Below are 17981 nucleotides of genomic sequence, written 5' to 3'. Positions count from 1 at the left end.
AGCTGGGCACACCCCAGGTCACTGGGAGCCGTCGGGCTTCAGGACCGCGCCTCTCCCGGGAGTTGTTCTTGTCACCCGGGAAAGAATGTCCCCAGCGCGGCGCCCATCCCAGGCTGGAGGGGGGGGAGGAACATCTGCCCTCAACAGCCACTAACACGCCATCCTGCCCGGCAGAGCAGGGCGTCCGGGCCATAGGGGGAGCCGGGGTGCAGGGAGGAGGCTCAGGGCTTGGAGGGAGGGCAGGGCAGGGTGGGGGAAGCCTGAAGGGCGGGCTGTGGGGGCGGAGAGGCGGGCAGAGACCAGGGGCGGGGCCGAGGGAGGGGCGGGGCGGGCCCTAAGCTCGGGAGGAGGGGCCGAGGGGCGGGGCCGAGGACTGGGGTATAGTAGGAGGGGCGGGGCCTAGGTCCGTGCGGAGGGGAAGGGGGCGGAGCCGAGGCCCGGGGCGGGGCCGAGGTCCGGGGCAGAGCAGAGCGGGACGAGGCGGGGCCGGAGCGGGACGAGGCGGGGCCGGAGCGGGACGAGGCGGGGCCGGGGCACGGAGCTTGGCGGAGGGGGCAGAGCCTAGCCGCGTGGACGGGCGTCGGGGCGGGGCGTCGGGGGCGGGCGTCAGGAGCGGGCGTCGGGGCCGGGCGTCAGGAGCGACGCTGAGACCGAGTAGAGGCGTTGCTCCAGGGCGGGGCACCGAGCCTACCGGGGCGGGGCGGGGCGGGGCGGGAACCGGGGCGCTCAGCGGCGGGGCAGCTGCCCGGATGGGCGGAGGGGCCGGGACGCGGGCGGGGCGGACTCCGGCAGGGGAGCCAGGGGCGCCCGGGCGCCCAGACGGCTGCGGCAGCAGCTCCCGCTGTCCGGCCTCCTCGCGGCGCCCTCGCGCCCGGCCCCTGCCCGGCCTGCTCCGGCCCCTCCGGGCCCGGGGCCCCGGCCCGCCATGCGGCCCCCCGCGCCGCCCACCGTCCTGCTGCCGTCGGAGCGCGCCGTGGTGCTGCTGTCGTGCGCGCTGTCGGCGCTGGGCTCCGCGCTGCTGGTGGCCACGCACGCGCTGTGGCCGGACCTGCGCAGCCGCGCGCGGCGCCTGCTGCTCTTCCTGTCGCTGGCCGACCTGCTCTCGGCCGCCTCCTACTTCTACGGGGCGCTGCGGGACTTCGCGGGCTCCTCGTGGGACTGCGTGCTGCAGGGCGCGCTCTCCTCCTTCGCCAACACCAGCTCCTTCTTCTGGACCGTGGCGATCGCCCTCTACCTCTACCTCACCATCGTGCGGGCCGTGCGCGGGCCCGGCGCCGACCGCCTGCTCTGGGCCTTCCACGGCGTCAGGTGCGTGGACGGCGCCCATTCCCACCCAATCCCCGCCCGCCCCGGTCCGCCTCCGCCGGGCCTCGCCGGCCGCCCTCCGACGGCTGCGCCCCCTGGGGCGGCCTGGCCTCGGTGGGGCGCCCGGGGATGGGGGGAGGGCCCTGCCCCGGGGAAGGACGCCGGGCTGGCCCCAGAGGCCGAGGGGCGCCCTGGCTGGGACTCCATCCGACAGCGCCCCTCGGGGCCTCCTGCAGTGGGGGGGGGGGGGCAGCTTCTCCCCGGAGCCGGGCCCGGGTGGCGTCGAACCGGGGGCTGCCTGTGCCCTGTTCCCTTCCTGCGCTTTGCTTTGGTCATCTCGGATGCCCGCGGGGAGAAGCAGGCCCGGGCTGTATCGCCTGGAGAACTGGAAAAAAGCACAGAATCGGCCCTTTTGAATTTGGCCATTTCTGGATTGCAGACCCCAGTCTCAGGCGTTTGCATCTTGGTGGTCCTGGGACCCCGGAGCCCTGAGGGCGAGGTCAGCGCCAGGGGCTGGTCCGGGAGCGGCCACCAGCGGCCTCTGGCCCCCAGGATCCCGACACCCGAGGCTTCCCCGGCCGGAGTCAGGCCCGTCAGCAGGTTCACCCTTTCCAGGGAAGAAGGCCAGCCCCACCCCTGTAACTTCAGAATCCCAAGTGCTCGTGGTGTCCTGTGCCGAAGGGACAGCGGGAACCCCGGGCTGGTTTCCTCTTCTCGGCCCCCCCGGATCCGAGCACCGGAGACAACCCTAATTATAGGTCCTTGAGCGCTTTCCAAGGCAGACACGGGTCACCCGGTGTCACACGCCGAGGCCCCACACTGGGAAGTCACTTGACCTCCTGTGTCCAGCCCAGGGACCGGGTTCTCAGCTGTTCAGGGAAAGATCTTTACACCTTGTCACTCAGACTTGCGGCTGGGATCTGCAGGGGCCCCTTGAGAGAAGCGGCCCGGGACTCTATGGGAGAGCAGCCGGCATTGGTGTGGGTTCAAGGGAAGCTGGAACATAAGAGCTCATGGCTCCTTCTGGAGGAACCCAGGACCAGGCCTTTCTTTGCAAGAACTCTGCTCTTTCTCCCTTAACACCCCACCCCCACCCCGTGTGTGCATGTGTGTGTAAGAGAGAGAAAGAGAGAGACATGGAGAGACAGAGAGTCAGAGAAAGACGGAGAAAAGCTAGAACTCAGGACCTGAATGCTGTCAGTTAGATTTTTTTGCTCAAGGCTGGTGCTCTGCCATTTGAGCCACAGCTCCACTTCCAGCTTTTTTTTTTTTTTTGCTGGTTAGTTGGTGATAAGTCTGATGGACTTTTCTGCCTTGGCTTTGAACCATGATCCTCATCTCTCAGCCTCCTGGGCAGCTAGGATCACAGGTATGAGCCACTGGCAGAATACAGTCTGTTTGTGTATTTATTCTTGTTGGTCATGAGGCTTGAACTCAGGGCCTTGGCACTGTCCCTGAACTCTTTTACTCAATACTAGAACTCTACCATTTTTAGTCACAATGCCACTTCTGGCCTTCTGGTTGTTAATTTGAGTTAAGAGTCTCACAGACCTTCCTGCCTGGGCTGGCTTTGAACCATGATCCTCAGATCTCAGCCTCCTGAGTAGCTGGGATTATAGGCATGAGCCATGGATGCCTGGCTTATAGTTTACTTTTAAAGGGATAAACAGAACATGGTGTGGCTCCAATAGCAGACCAATTTCCCAACAAACCTGAGTAGGGTTCTTTTTGTCCACATCTCATCAAGGATCTTTCAAAAGGGTTTTCCAGGTAATCACTTGGGAAGTCTGCCTTCTAGGGAAGACAAAGTTTGAAGGAATTGGTAAAAATGGTCTTACGGGTTCATTTATTGACCCAGATCCTCCCAGCTCGCCGTGTTCCTGGCTGGAGATGATTAGCGGTTGCTGAAGCTGCTGAGAGCGTAGGAGTCCTGGCCGGGCACAGGCTAGCCCACCATCCGGTGGCTGACCATTTTGGACTGCTTAAAAATCAATCCTCTTCAAACCTTCCAGCCTTGGAAAGTATTTTTAAAATGATGGGTATCTTTATTTTATAAAAAGTTCTTAGGCATTGATTTTCTTTAAAAAAAAAAACAAAAAACAACCGCAAATGTCCTGAAAAAATGTACAGAGAAGGCTAGAATCAACCAAAATAGTAAACAGCAGTTAAGAAACATATATGGAAAAAGAAGTCTAACTTCATTACTAGTCAAAATGGTAACAAGTTATGACAATGAGGTTCCATTTTCTCATTAATAAGAAAATACTAAGCATGGCTTACAACTGTAATCCTGGCTATTCAGGAGGTTCAGATCTGAGGATTGCTGTTTGAAGCTGGCCTAGGCAAGAAAGTCTGCGATATTCTCACCTTCAATTAACCACCAAAAAGCCAGAAGAGGGAATGTGGCTCAAATGGTTGACTTCCAACCTTGAACAGAAAAGCTAAGGGAGAGGGCTAAGGCCCTGAGTTCAAGCCTTACTGCACAAGCAGACACACACACACACACACACACACACTCACACACACACACACTCACACACACACACACACACACACACCCTGTGGTTCCTGAGTTCAAGCCTTACTGCACAAGCAGACACACACACACACACACACACACACACACACACACACACACACACACACACACACACACACACACACACACACACACACACACACACACACACACACACACACCCCCTGTGGTTCCTCACAGCTCCAAAACAGATAGCTGCGTTGCCCTTCCCCGATGGGATTTTATAGGTGCTGCACCTGGCCCTTCCCGGGTGCATTGGACAGTAACCCAACCAGACGAGCAGGCTGCTTTCCCTCCACCCACAGCAAGGACACACCCCTGGCCACATGGCCAGGTGGTGGAGCCTACTTCTGACCCCCTGTGCAGACTTCTCTCACGTTTTTGTTTTTCTTCTTTTTTTTTTGGGGGGGGGGTTCTGGTCATGGGGCCTGAACTCTGGGCCTGGGCGCTGTCCCTCAGCTCTTCAGCTCAAGGCTAGCACTCTACCACTTGAGCCACAGCGCCACTTCCGGCTTTTTTCTTTTTGCTTATGTGGTGCTGAGGACTCAAACCCAGGGCCTCATGCATGCAAGGCAAGCGCTCTACCACTGAGCCACCTTCCCAGCCAGCACTTTTCTTTTTTTTTTTTTTTTGGGGGGGGGGGGGGTTGGTTGTGGAGCTTGAACTCAGGGCCTGGGCTCTGTCCCTAAGCTCTTTTGCTCAAGGATAGTGCTATACCACTTGAGTCATAGCACCACTTCCGGCTTTTTCTGAGTAATTTATTGGAGGTAAGAGTCCCATTGACTTTCCTTCTCCAGATGGCTTTGAAAGTCTCAGACTCCTGAGTAGCTAGGATTACAGGCACAAGCCACCAGCACCCGGCATTTAATTTTTTTAAAGTAGTTACTATACAGGTGATGCACAGAGGGCTTGCAGTCATCTAAGTCAGGTAAAGGGTACGTTTCTTTTTGGACGGTGTCCCCCTTCCCTTGCTCTCAGCCGTCTCTTTTTGAGTCTATCTTCACTCTTGGACGAGACCACTTTTTAAAATTAAGATTTCAACAGAACTAGGTGTGTAACTCAGTGATAGACTTCTTGCCTAGCATGAACAAGGCCTTAGCTTCAATCCTCAGAAGCAACAAAGAAGGAGGAGGAGGAGGAAGAAGAAAGGAAGGAAGGAAAGAAGGAAAGCAAAGCAAGCACACCAGGCAAAGTGATTCATGCCTGTAATCCCAGCACTGGGGAGACTGAGACAGAGGAATCTAGTTTAAGGCCAACCTGGGACTACAGAGCAACTTCTAGGCCCGCCTCATTAACATAGTGAGACCCTATTTAAAAAATAATCACAATCATAATTTCAATAATAGTTTACTTTTGGCTTTCCAGATTTCCCAGATACGAACACTTGACGATGGTAGCAGTGTCTGCTCCAGCTACTTTTATTCTGGAGGGGACACGATGCCCCTCACTCCCCAGTATTTCAGCGTGTATGTGGAGGACAGGCACAGCCACCTTCGTCAGCACAAGCACTGGCTGCAGTGCGGGAGCCGTTCTGTCACCTGATTGGTGGACGTGGCTGAGCTCTTGTTCATGATCGGAGCCGTGTCCTGAGACAGGAAAGCAAAGAAAATCCAGCTTACCTGTTGACCTACTTTTCATGTTGCTTTCTTCGCCTTCGGTCTGTCCATCTTTCGTCCTTTACCACACTGTTGTTTTGAAGAGTGTAGGCTTGTTATTTTGCTGATTGTCTCTCAATCTGGGTTTGTCTGATGACTCTCAGTAAGTGATTTCTGCTTGTGCACTTCTGCCTGATCCCAGAAGTACATGCTCATTGAGGAGGAGGAGGAGGAGGAGGGAGAGGAGGAGGAGGATGGTGACTTGCATTGTTTGTTTTAGATATATGCCTAGAGTTTGAACTCAGGGCCATGCACTTGCTAGGTTGATGTTCTACTGTTGACTCACACCTCCAGCCCTCTTTTTGCACTAGGTTTTCTTATCCTGCTACTGGGGCTTGAACTCAGGAGCTCTCACCTCCCTTGACTTTTCTGCGCAAGGCTGGCACCCTACCATTTGAGCCACAGCTCCACTTCTAATTTTTTGCTGCTTAATTGGAGATAAGAGGTTCATGAACTTTCCTGCCTTAAGCCAGAAGGAGAACAGTGGCTTCAAAGTAGAGTACCAGCCTTGAATGGAAAAAGTAAGGGACAGTGCCCAGGCCCTGCATCCAGGCTCTAGTACCAGTATAGGAAGGGGGTGAGAGGGGGAATGGAGAGAATGAATGGTCCTCTCCCTTTTTTCTCCTGATGTGAGGGTCAGTTTCCAGATGCCAGCCCCCTGACCACGAGCCGCAGTACACTTCGGCTTATCTCTTGTGCAGTCTGTGATCGTCTGTTGTAGCGGCAGAACTTGTACTGCGACGTTGCCTGAACAGACAGCATCTTCCTAAATCGTACCCCGTGTCCCTAGCACACCCAAAGGGACAAGAATTGTCCCCCCAAAAGCTTTCCAAGCTTACTGTTGTACGCAGAGACTATAGCCGAGCCTGCGCATGCCGGGGTAGGGGTCAAACACCAGTGCCAGGGACCGAGAGGGCCTTGTTCTGGGCTTGCAGGGCTGCTGGAAGAACGCTTGCCACCACCCCTCCCGCCCCCACCCTGTCCTGCCCAGGCTGCGCACTGACCTCAGGGTGGCCTGGCCCTGGGCCGACTTGCTCAGCTTCTCCCACGGCCTGCGCCCTGCCCTGCGAGCGGACAGCGAGTGGCCATTGTGCTGGAGAGCGGCCCCGCTCCGAGCCTGGCTCTCTGCAGCTAGGCTTCCTGTTCTAGCTCAGGGCTTTCCTAAGGTGGCACACTGTTGCAAGATGGGTTTGTTCCAGAGCAGTTTTTGAGTTGTGTAAACATGTCCCTTAAACCGGGAACTGCTGGGTGAGCCCCAGGGGGACAGAAGACCCCCTTTGTTTTCTTCCCTGCAGGTGCCAGCCTGCAAATGCTGTAGGAAGGCTGGGTTTGGGGTGTCGGTAAATTGAGGAGTCAGGGAGGGTAGCTGACTATGTGGCCAGTGCCTTGAGCCCCCTTTCAGTGTGAGCCCTTTGTGGGGCGAAGCGGTGATTCAAACGTCCTTTCAAAGCCAGCAAGCTTGCTGCACCCCAGGGGCTCACGCCTGTCCTCCTAGCTTCTGTGGAGGCTGAGATCTGAGGATCACAATTTTAAACCAAACCTGGACAGAAAAGTCTAGGAGGCTCTCATCTTCAATGAACCAGCAAAAAAGCCAGAAGTGAAGGGGTGGCTCAAGTGAAATAGAAGTTCCCAAGTTGGGCAGAGCTGGAAGTCCCCAGCTCAGGCGGAGGTAAGAGCCGGGGCTCAGGGATTCTGGGGACAGCCACCTGCCTGTGGTCACCAGATCAACGCCGGGGAATTCAAGGCTAAGGATGGTTTGCTCACCCCAGGCTAGTTTTTTTTGTTTTATTTTTGTTTTATAGTCACGGCCTGGGCGCTGTCCCTCACCTTTTCAGCTCAAGGCGAGCGATCTACCGCTTGAGCCACAGCACCACTTCCAGTTTTCTGGTGGTTTATTGGAAACAAGAGTCTCAGGGACTTTCCTGCCCCGGCTGGCTTTGAACCGAGATATTTAGATCTCAGCCTTCTGAGTAGCTAGGATTACAGGCATGCGCCCAGCATTTTCTGTATTTTTATTTTTTTTAATTAAGTTATTTTTTTTGGTCCCGTCGTGGGGCCTGAACTCTGGGCCTGGGCACTGTCCCTCAGCTCTTCAGCTCAAGGCTAGCGCTCTACCACTTGAGCCACAGCGCCACTTCCGGCTTTTTTCTTTCTGCTTATGTGGTGCTGAGGAATCAAACCCAGAGCCTCATGCATGCAAGGAAAGCGCTCTACCCGCTGAGCCACCTTCCCAGCCCTTTCTGTATTTTTAAAGGTATATGTTACTTGCACAAATGGGTTTTCACTGTAATATTTTCACACATATGTAAAATGTATCTCAATCAACTTCACTTTTATTTTTCTCCCCCTTCTTTTTTTTTCAGCCGTATGTTCAAGTTTCTTTTTTCCCATATAATTTTATTCTTACTATGAAGGTGTTGCACAGAGGGTTTTCTCCTTCATTAGTCAGGCAATGAGTACATTTCTTTCTGCACACTGTCACCCTTTCCTTTGTTTTCCCCATTTCCCATCCCTGCACACAAGCCGCGTGGTTCATTTCCACATCGTGTACTGAGTACCATGCCTGCATTTGCTCATCCCAGACTAATCTTGCTTGGTACTTCCTGGTCTACTTCTTACAAGAGACTTCAGACTAAAAGATGTGGCTCCCGCCTGTGCTCCTAGCTACTCAGGAGGCTGAGAGCTGAGGACCACGTTCCAAGCCAGCCCGGGCAGGAAAGTCTAAGAGACTCATCTCCAGCGTAACTAGCCAGGAGTGGAGGTGTGGCTCAAGTGGTAGAGCACCAGCCTTGAGCGGAAAAGCTAAGAGACAGTACCAGGCCCTGAGTTCGGACCCCAGTACCATGACAAGAAATAAAGGGATGTGAGCTCCAGGCAGAGGAAAGGCCTGTGCGCCCTCCCCTGGCTTCCCCAAGCCCTTCTCCAGCCTTTGCCCATCTGAAGGGAGCCAGTGAGTTCCCCACTCAAGTCTCAAAGTATTTTCAGCTTTGCAGGCCTTGGGCCAGAGAAACTGCGCTGCAGGGAAGGCTGGGTGGTATGTAAATGAGTGGGCGTGGCTATGCTGCAAGAAACTTTCGCTAATTTTCTTATTTTGGTACCAGGGATTGTGCTGGTTCTAGACAATCCTCTACCACTGAAGCCACTCCTTGAGCCTACAGTAAGACTTTGCTTTAAAACTGGGATAGAGCGAGAGGAAGGGTGACACTGTCCAAAAGAGAAATGCACTCATGACCTGACATATGTAACTGTAACCCCTCTGGACACCACCTTTATCATAACAATTTTTAAATGTTTTTGTTTTTTTTTAAACAGACTTTGGACCAAATTTGGCCTGAAGGCCATAGCTTGCTGGTCGCTCTAATCTAGACTTAGAAAGTGATGGATCCAGGTTTATAGCTAGGGAGGCTGAGGCAGGAGGCTTCAGAGTTCAAGGCTAGCCTGGGTTACTAGCCTGGGTGAGACCTTACCTTGCCTGAGAAAAACCAAAGCCCGGGGCTGGGAAGGTGGCTCAGAGGTAGAGCGCTTGCCTAGCATGCATGAAGCCCTGGGTTCCATTCCTCAGTACCACACATACCGAAAAAATGGAAAGGGTGCTGTGGCTCAAGTGGTAGAGTGCTAGTCTTGAGGAAAAGAAGCTCAGGGACAGTGTCCAGGCCCTGAGTTCAAGCCCCAGGACTGGCAAAAAGAAAAAAGAAAACCCAAAGCTAAGCACAAGTGCAGAGCCCACACTAACGATGCAGCCTTAGTTTCTACATCTGATTCTGAAGCAGAGATGGCCTCTGCCAGGGCAGACAGGAAGCGAGTGCTTCGTGGGAGGCAGGCAGAGGCAGTATCAAGGGCAGGAGAGACGACGAAACACTCTTCCAATGCGGACAGACTTCTTCCTCACTCAGCAAAGAGGGTGCTGCGTCACTGGGCAGCAAAGTTCGCGTCTGTGTCTGTAGTGGAATTGCTCACCTTTGCTGTCCACATCAGCAAAAATCACCAAAGCATCCCAGCCCAGGTAGCTCACACCTGTAATCCTAGCTACTCAGAAGGCTAAGATCTGGAGGATCATGGTTCAAACCCAGCCTAGGCAGAAAAGTCCATGGAAGTCCATCTTCCTAGCAAAAAGCTGGGCTGAGGAAGTGGCTCAGGGGGCAGAGCACCAGCTGAGCAAGGGAGCCCTGAGTTCAAACCCAGCACCAGAAAAAAAAATACCAAAAGCATTCTGGGAAAATCAGTTGGCAATAGGGAGTTGAACAAAAGCAAGATTAAATTATTTTATTATTAGTTACAGGTTGGGTACTCTAACCTCCTTGATGTTTTTGTTTTGGTGCTGGTCCTGGGCCTTGAACTCAGGGCTTGGGCACTGTCCCTGAGCTTTATTTATTTATTTGAGTTTTGCTCAAGGCTAGTGCTTTACAACTTGAGCCACACACAGCTCCCCTTCTGGCTTTTTGGCGATTTATTGGCGATAAGAGTCTCCGAGACGTGCTTGCCTGTGCTGGCTCTGAATCCTGATCCTCAGATTTCAGCCTCCTGAGCAGCTAGGATTAGGGGTATGACACCCCTCAGCCCCCCTCCCCCACTGTGTCACCTTGATAATGTGAAATGTGTGACTGATTTCTGTGCACACCTGCACGCGCATGCATGCGTGTTCACATCTGCATTATCTCACATCACCATCTGTATTCACAAGTCAGTCCTGGGAGGCAGCTTGTGCGCCCCCCCAGCCCCCCCCAGCCCCCAGGTCCTGAGCTGCCCCCCCAGCCCCCAGGTCCTGAGCTGCCCCCCCCCAGCCCCCAGGTCCTGAGCTGCCTTCCCAGCGCTGCAGCCCCACAGTTTCTGCTCCCACTCGTGGGGTGCACGCCCCGAAACCTCCCATAGCTGAGATCTACAAAGCCAACTGCTCAGAGGGCGGGTCTGCCACTGCAGCCGGGTGAGGCTGGTCAGGACCCAGGGCTGGCAAACAGGGGCCTCGCGGCCTGCTTGTCTTGCCAGTGGCCCCTGGGTTGAGACCCCGCAGGCGCCCAGCCTCTGTAAGGGAAGCGTAGCTGCCTCAGCTCCCTCCAAACTCCTCAGAGGAGTGGAGAGGAGCACACCCTGCAACCTAAAGAGTAAAGGTTTTTTTTTTTTTTTTTTTTTGTCAGTTGTGGGGCTTGAACTCTGGGCCTGGGCGCTGTCCCTCAGCTCTTCAGCTCAAGGCAAGCACTCTACCACTTGAGATACAGCACCACTTCCAGTTTTCGAGTGGTTTATTGGAGAAAAGAGTCTCACAGACTTTCTTGCCCAAGCTGGCTTTGATCTGTGATCCTCAGATCTCAGCCTCCTGAGTAGCTAGGATTACAGGCGTGAGCCACCGGCTTAAAGATGAGAGTTTTAAGGGACGGGCATGCCTGTTCTCAGCTACTGAAGAGGTAGAGATTGGGAGGTTCGAGGCCAGCCTGGACAGGAAGTTACTGAGATTCCCCCATCTCAACAAAAAATGGCTCCCAGCTATTTGGGAGGATGTGGTCCAAGCCGGGCCCTGGGGCAAGACCCTAGTGGAAAAATAAGAACTGGGGTTGTGGCTGACGTGGTAGAGTGCCTGCCCAGAGTATGCATGGGGCCTGGAGTTCAAAGCCCAGTACTGCCACACACACACACACACATACACACACAAAGATTGGGGTTTAGCACAGGGCCCCTCCTCCATACTGTCTGACTTAGGGTTCGTGTCTACAGTGGATTTGGAACACTGTGCCAGGCTGGAGATTAGAGCCATGGCCCATGTGACCTGTCCACACCCAGAGCATGCCTGGTTCTGAAATCCTGCGGTGTCCTGAGCGTTTAAATGATAGCCTTTTTTTTTTAATGCCAGAGGAGCTTGACACGAATACATATTAATTTACCACATGATAGCTCTGCATAGTTTTCAAACCAGACTCACCTGGCCCATCTGGCAGCTTTGCTGATGGCGCAATGATGATTTGCCGCTGCCACCGCCACGCCCGGCTTTAAACATGGTCCTGGCGCCACAGATGCGCGCACCTGCCCGGGCCTGTGCACCGCGGGCAGACTCGCTGCTTGTGCCCACACAGCACCACCGCCGTGCCCACTCTGCAAGATCATTGGCAGCCAGGTACAGCAGCTCACGCCTGTAGTCCCAGCTACCCAGGAGGCTGTGATCAAGGATCACCGTCAGAAGCCAGCCTAGGCAGGCAAAATCCACGAGACTCCAATTAACCAGCAAAAAGACACCAGCGGAGCTGTGGCTCGAGTGGTAGAGCGCTGGCCTTGAGCCAAAAAGCCAAGCAAGAGCCGAGGCCAAGTTCGAGCACAAGTACTAGCACACATGCACAGACACAAGAGAACATTGGCAGGGCTGGGAAGGTGGCCTAGTGATAGAGTACTTGTCTAGTATGCGTGAAGCCCTGGGTTCCATTCCTCAGTACCACACACATACACAGAAAAAGCTGGACGTGGTGCTATAGCTTAAGTGGTAGAGCGCCAGCCTTGAGTGAAAGAGCTCAGGGACAGTGCCCAGGCCCTGAGTTCAAGCCCCAGGACTGGCACAGGGAGGTCAAATAACTTGTCTATGGGGAGCAGAACAGAACTGGGCCCCCGTTTATTAAACCAAAGGCCAAACTCTTACTTGCCCTATGTGTGGCCTCAGAGAAGCTTCCAGATGCCCCACAAAGCTGCTTTGTCAGGAGTCTAGAGCCTGGGGCCTTAATGCAGTGCTGTTGCTCAGGTGCACTGCCCTTAGCAGGACCTCTGCCTGATCTGGTGCTTTGGACTCTTTCTGGGGTACCCTCCCTTAGGGCGAGGCGGGGGACAGGCCCTCCTACGCCCAGGCCCCTGAGAGCCCAAGCCCCCCCACTCGCATCTCTGCCCGTGCCTGGCTGGCAGCACGCATGCGTGGCCCAGACACACAGCTGGCATGCGCAGGTTGGCACCCAGGCCGGTCTCTGGGCACAGGCTGAAGCAGGGTGTGTGGGAGCCAGCTCCTGCTGGCCGCGCCCGTCCAGTGCCAGACTCCAGACAGGCACAGGCTCCCGGAAGCACCCGCCCTCACTTCCTGCGGACGCTGATCCGGGCCTTGGCTCTGTGTGTGTGTGTGTGTGTCACCTCCAACAAGCTCGACCGGTCATTTTTGCATATGCTGACCTTCTTCCTTCCCTGGTGCCCATCAGCTGGGGCGTCCCTCTGGTCATCACGGCGACCGCGGTGGCCCTGAAGAAGATTGGCTACGATGCCTCGGACACCTCTGTGGGTTGGTGCTGGATCGATCTGGAGGCCGAGGACCGCCTGCTGTGGATGCTGCTCACCGGGAAGCTGTGGGAGATGCTGGCCTACGTGCTGCTGCCTCTGCTGTACCTCCTGGTCAGGAAGCACATCAACAGAGCGGTGGGTGCCCGCCACGCCGTCCCCCGGGGCCCAGGCCAGAGGGGCCCTGGGCGTGCTGGGCGCCCAGCATGCGTGCACACTGCAGTCCGGGGTGGTGGGTGGACTCGCTGGCTAAGTCCACGCCCGTTCAGGAGCCGTCCTGGTATGACTCCCCTGGTCCATGAGCAGGAAACGGCCTGCCCCGCATTCTGTGCTCCTGTGGCAGAGCCCCAGGTTCTGGACCACGGCCCTCTGCTGCCCCCGAGTGGACATCTGTGGTAGTTGCTTCCACTTAGGCGTTTCGATCAAGTTAAAAGGGGTTAGATAGACCCCAAGAAGGGAGGGTAAAGGGACTATAATCAGTGGTGTACAGAACTCAGTTACCTTGGGTGGCCAGAAAGTTTTTTTGTTTTGTTTTTTATTGTTATTATAAAGGTGATAGGCAGTTACATATGTCAGGTAATGAGTGCAGTCCTCTTTGGACAATGTCACCCCTTTGGAAGTTTGTTCATTTTTTTGGTGTGCTGGTACTGGGCTTGAACTCAGGGCCTGGGTGCTATTTCTCATTCCAAACTGGTGTTCTACCACTTGAGCCACAGCTCCACTTTTGGCTTCTTGCTGGTTAATGGAGATAAGAGCCTCGGTTTGGCTGGGCACCGGTGGCTCACACCTATAATCCTAGCTACTCAGGAGGCTGAGATCTGAGGATCATGGTCCAAAGCTAGCCTGGACAGAAAGGTCGGTGAGACTCTTATCCAATTTACCACCAGAAAACTGGAAGTGGTGCTGTGGTTTAAGCAGTAGAGCACTTGCCTTGAGCTGAAGAGCACAGGGACAGTGCCCAGGCCCTGAGTTCAAGCCCCAGGACTGGCATATACACACACACACACACACACACACACACATACACACAAAAGAGTGTCAGACATTCCTGCTAGGCTGGCTGGCGTCTAACCGGGATGCTCAGGTGGCAGCCTTCTGAGTAGCTATGATTATAGGCAAGGGCCCTCAGCGCCCAAGTTAACCAGTTTTTAGACCCCTGACCCAAACTCTAGGAGTCTGACATGTCCATTCTGGCCTCTGGTCACTGTACACAAAGAGAGAGACATGGTGAAGGGCAGAGAAAGGAGGTTTACTACATGGGAACTCAGCATTTTAGTCCATCTTCCACTTCAGAGGGTACAGACTTGAGCTTTAGTTTTTTTTTTTTTTGGGGGGGGGGGGGGTTGGTCATGGGGCTTGAACTCTGGGCCTGGGCACTGTCCCTCAGCTCTTCAGCTCAAGGCAAGCGCTCTACCACTTGAGCCACAGCGCCACTTCCAGTTTTCTGGTGGTTTATTGGAGATAAGAGTCATGGATTTTCCTGCCCAGGCTGGCTTTGAACTGCAATCCTCACATCTCAGCCTCCTGAGTAGCTAGGATTACAGGTGTGAGCCACTGGTGCCCAGCTTGAGCTTTAGATTTTATAGACAAAGAACGAGGGGTGCAGGAGAAAGGAACAGGTAAGTATTAAGTCATCCTGGTCAAAGTATGGCCTGCGTCCTTGTTTGGGGAAGGGTTCTGGAGGTTTCTCCAGAAAGCAAGTTGCTGGTGGGTGGCCGTCGCTGGGGACGTGCTACGGGTTACAGGTGACTGCAGACAGCACCTGGGAGCACGCGTCACACACAGCCGCCTCCGGGGCTGTGCCCCTGCCCTCGGCGCAGGGTGACTCCGCCAAGCCACCAGGTGCCGGTGGGGCCCAACCCCAGGTTTGTCTGCAGCCCCGATGTGGAGCATGGGGACCAAGGGTTGGCGATGAAGCCCAGGGTCTGGCCCAGGCCCCTGGGCAGACGCCATTTATTTGCATTGGTTGAGATGAGGCAGCCTGCCGGTAGGTCCGGGCGTTGAGAGCAAGCCTCGCATCTCGGACAAGAGACACCTACGATGTCTTTGAGGCGATGGGTTGTGGGAGCCGGGCTTCCAGAAGCATCAGCTCGGCCATGGCCGGGTGGAAGAGGCCCTGGTGATGGCACCCCGGGCTTCCCCGGGAGGCGGGGGGGGGGGGGGAGACCCCGTGGCTCAGGCCCGCCCCGCGTCCCGCAGCATGAAGCGCTCTCCGAGTACCGCCCCATCTGCGAGGGCCCCCACCTGCACCTGCGCAGCATGGCTTCCGTGGCTGACAAGAAGCTGATCCTCATCCCGTTCATCTTCATCTGCCTCCGGGTGTGGAGCACCGTGCGCTTCGTCCTGACCCTCTGCGGCTCCCCGGCGGTGCAGACGCCCGTGCTGGTTGTTCTACACGTATGCCACCCCTACCCCCGCCATGCATGCCAGATCCCAGCCCCAGTGCCACCTCCCTTCCCCGGCAGACTGGGGCTTTGAAGAGGGAACAGGGAAGTATATGCATGATCGTTTTCCAACAACCTAGAGCACCGATAGAGTTGGCTGATCCCAGGATCCTTCCCACCCGCAGAATTGACTGATCCTGGGTCCTTCCCACCTACAGAACTGACTGATCCTATATCCTCCCCACCTGCAGAACTGACTGATCCTATATCCTCCCCACCTGCAGAATTGACTGATCCTATATCCTCCCCACCTGCAGAACTGACTGATCCTGGGTCCTCCCTACCCTAGGCCCCCACATGGGTCTGAGCCAGGCAGTCAGTTCAGGCTAGCCTAGAATGCAGCTGCAAGTCATGTGGTTGGGGGAGCAGGGTTAGGCTCTGGGGTCCCCTGTGTGACTGCCCAACCCTATGCTCACCCTTTTCCTCTGCGCCCCACAGGGCATCGGGAACACCTTCCAGGGAGGAGCCAATTGCATCATGTTTGTCCTCTGCACCCAGGCCGTGCGCTCGCGCCTTGTCTCCCTCTGCAGCTGCCCCTGCCGTGCCGAGGGCCAGGCCCCCCCTCCTGGGGCACCCGAGCCCCCCAAGCCCGGAGCCCATCAGGGGTCCGCCCACCCCTGAACCGTCCTCCCCGTGGTGCCCCAGCCAGTCAGGAGGCTGAGATCTGAGAATCGAGGTGAGTTAGCCAGCAAAAAGCTGTAATGGCAAGCATGGCCCAAGTGGTAGAGCACCAGCCAGAAGCCAGAAAACCGACTTAGAGCACAAGGCCCGGAATTCCAGTCCCAGTAAAAGGGGCTTGCTTGCAGGACATAGCGACCTGGATCCTGGGATGGTCATTTATTCTCTTTTTTTTTTTTGGTGGTGGTGGTACTAGGTTTTGAAATCTGAGTCTTAAACTCGCTAGGCTGGTGCTCCACCATTTGAGCCAGGCCTCCGCTTCCCCAGTCCAATAATCTAAATTTTAAAGAAAAGAGATACAAAAGAGACTCTATGTCTTTATTCTGCAGCTCATCCACCAGAACTTTCCTCATTCCAGAAGACCCATTTTCTGTTAGATCACCAGAGCTAAGGATGGAAAAATGTCCCGTGGGAGGGGCCCGCCCCCATAGTCGGCTTCCCACCAGATTCTGCCACTCTGCAAAACTGAAATGATTTCCTGATCCTTGTAAAATGGCTCTGGATTCCACCCAAATCCGTGCTGGATTCCTGACTCAAAAGCAAAGCGTCCCCGGGAAAGAACTCGCCACGTCGAGAGCAGGGCTACCGTGCTCACACATGGACTTCCTCTGGAAACATTTCTTCATGATCCCCAGCATTTAGAGAACCTTGCTTCCCTGACAGTTGGCATTTTCACAAGAAACAGCCTCCATGGGGGACCCTAGCCAGGAACACATGCTTACTACAACGGAGTAAAGGAGCTGCGTGTGAGTCAAGACTTCAGACATTAGAATGAACCACGATTGGGCACCAGAGCCCCCGGCTGCCTGGCAGCCAGCCCTGGGCCGGGGCCTGGGACCTGGGCCCCAGCCTGGCTGTGCTCACAAAGCCTGTAGAGGGGAATGGGGCCCAGGTTTCCATTCTACTTGCCGATGCCCCTTGCTAGGCTGCCAACGTTGTTGTTGTTGTTATTATTATTATTGTTATTATTATTGCCCATACTGGGACTTGAGCTCAAGGTCTTGTGCTATTGGCTTTTTTTGCTCAAGGTTGGTGCTCTCCCACTTAAGCCACTCTTTCAATTCTGGCTTTTGGCTGGTCAGTTGGAGATAAGAGTCTGGTGGCTCATGGACTTTTCTGCCTGGACTGGCTTGGAAATTCGGTCTTCAGATCTCAGCCTTCTGAGTAGCTAGGGTGGCAGGTATGAGCGTCTGGCGCCTGGCCTGGGCTGCACGCTTCTGTAACCCCCAGGTTGCCCTGGGCTGTTTGTGACTGCCACTCACCTCCTATTACAGGCTGGGGCCCCTGGGGCCAGGGAGGGGCCTGTATTCAGGCCTCTGATTGAGGGTCAAGTTCAAGGCTAAAGGAGGACTCACACACCCTCCGTGTCCTGGAGAGAGCCGGACAGGACCACCTGGCTTCCGTCCCTTCTGCCCGGCTCCGGGCTTTAATGTTTACCTGCCTTTGTAACTTCTGCTTGTGTCCCTGGTCACTCAGGTGAGGCCTCAGCCTTGCTGGTGCTAGCAGCGGCCACGCGCCCTCCACTGCCTTCCTCACGCGCCGCTGACGACCCGTCACATGATCGGGTCTCCTGCCCCGTCCTGCCACCGCGTGCTTCGGAAGGGTGCACTGTACTGTGTTGTTGGGGTTTTTTGTTGCTGTTGTTGTTGTTTGTGTTAAATAAAGCTCCTGTGGGCCAGGCCAAGGGTGCAGACACAAGCCTCCCTGTGTCCACGCCGACAAAGGCTGCTCTTACGACTTGTACTTGGACGGATGTTGTGTGAAGTTTTACCCTGCACAGTGGCTGTGCAGATGACCCTGCTTCTAGGTGGATGGGAGCCCAGGCCTGGCTGTTTTAAAATAAGTTCTTTTTCTTCTCTGTGTTCGGTGACGTGACTGCTTGCTTGTGGATGTGGGCTGGGAGTGAAGCAGCTCCGACTGGCCCGAGCCAGCCATGGCTGCCCTGCCCTGGGGGGGGGGGTGACAGCTCCGCCCTCCTCTGCTGGCAAATGTGGTCACCACAGCCCGTTTCTGAATTGGCCTAACAAAGCTCAGGGAAAGAGAGAATTAGGTTACAGATCTCTAGGTCCTGTCAGCAATGACAAGTATGAGCCACATTGCTTGCTCAGCTACCTTGGGCCACCTGGA

General features: G+C 55.5%; 1 protein-coding gene across 1 annotated transcript; it reads left to right on the top strand.

Annotated features, from left to right (window-relative positions):
- Nucleotides 1-925: 925 nt before the first annotated feature.
- On the top strand, nt 926-16857 carry Gpr157 (G protein-coupled receptor 157). The gene is made up of 5 exons (XM_042695761.1): nt 926-1308; nt 12657-12870; nt 14932-15129; nt 15615-15852; nt 16184-16857. Exons 1-4 carry the CDS (start codon nt 926-928, stop codon nt 15795-15797), a joined length of 978 nt encoding a protein of 325 aa, XP_042551695.1. The 3' UTR covers nt 15798-15852; nt 16184-16857.
- The last annotated feature ends 1124 nt before the right edge of the window (nt 16858-17981 follow it).

The sequence above is a fragment of the Dipodomys spectabilis genome, unplaced genomic scaffold (genome assembly GCF_019054845.1).
Source record: "Dipodomys spectabilis isolate Male_0828 unplaced genomic scaffold, ASM1905484v1 ptg000188l, whole genome shotgun sequence".
Taxonomy (NCBI): domain Eukaryota; kingdom Metazoa; phylum Chordata; class Mammalia; order Rodentia; family Heteromyidae; genus Dipodomys; species Dipodomys spectabilis.
This window is presented reverse-complemented; position numbering and strand designations above follow the sequence as displayed.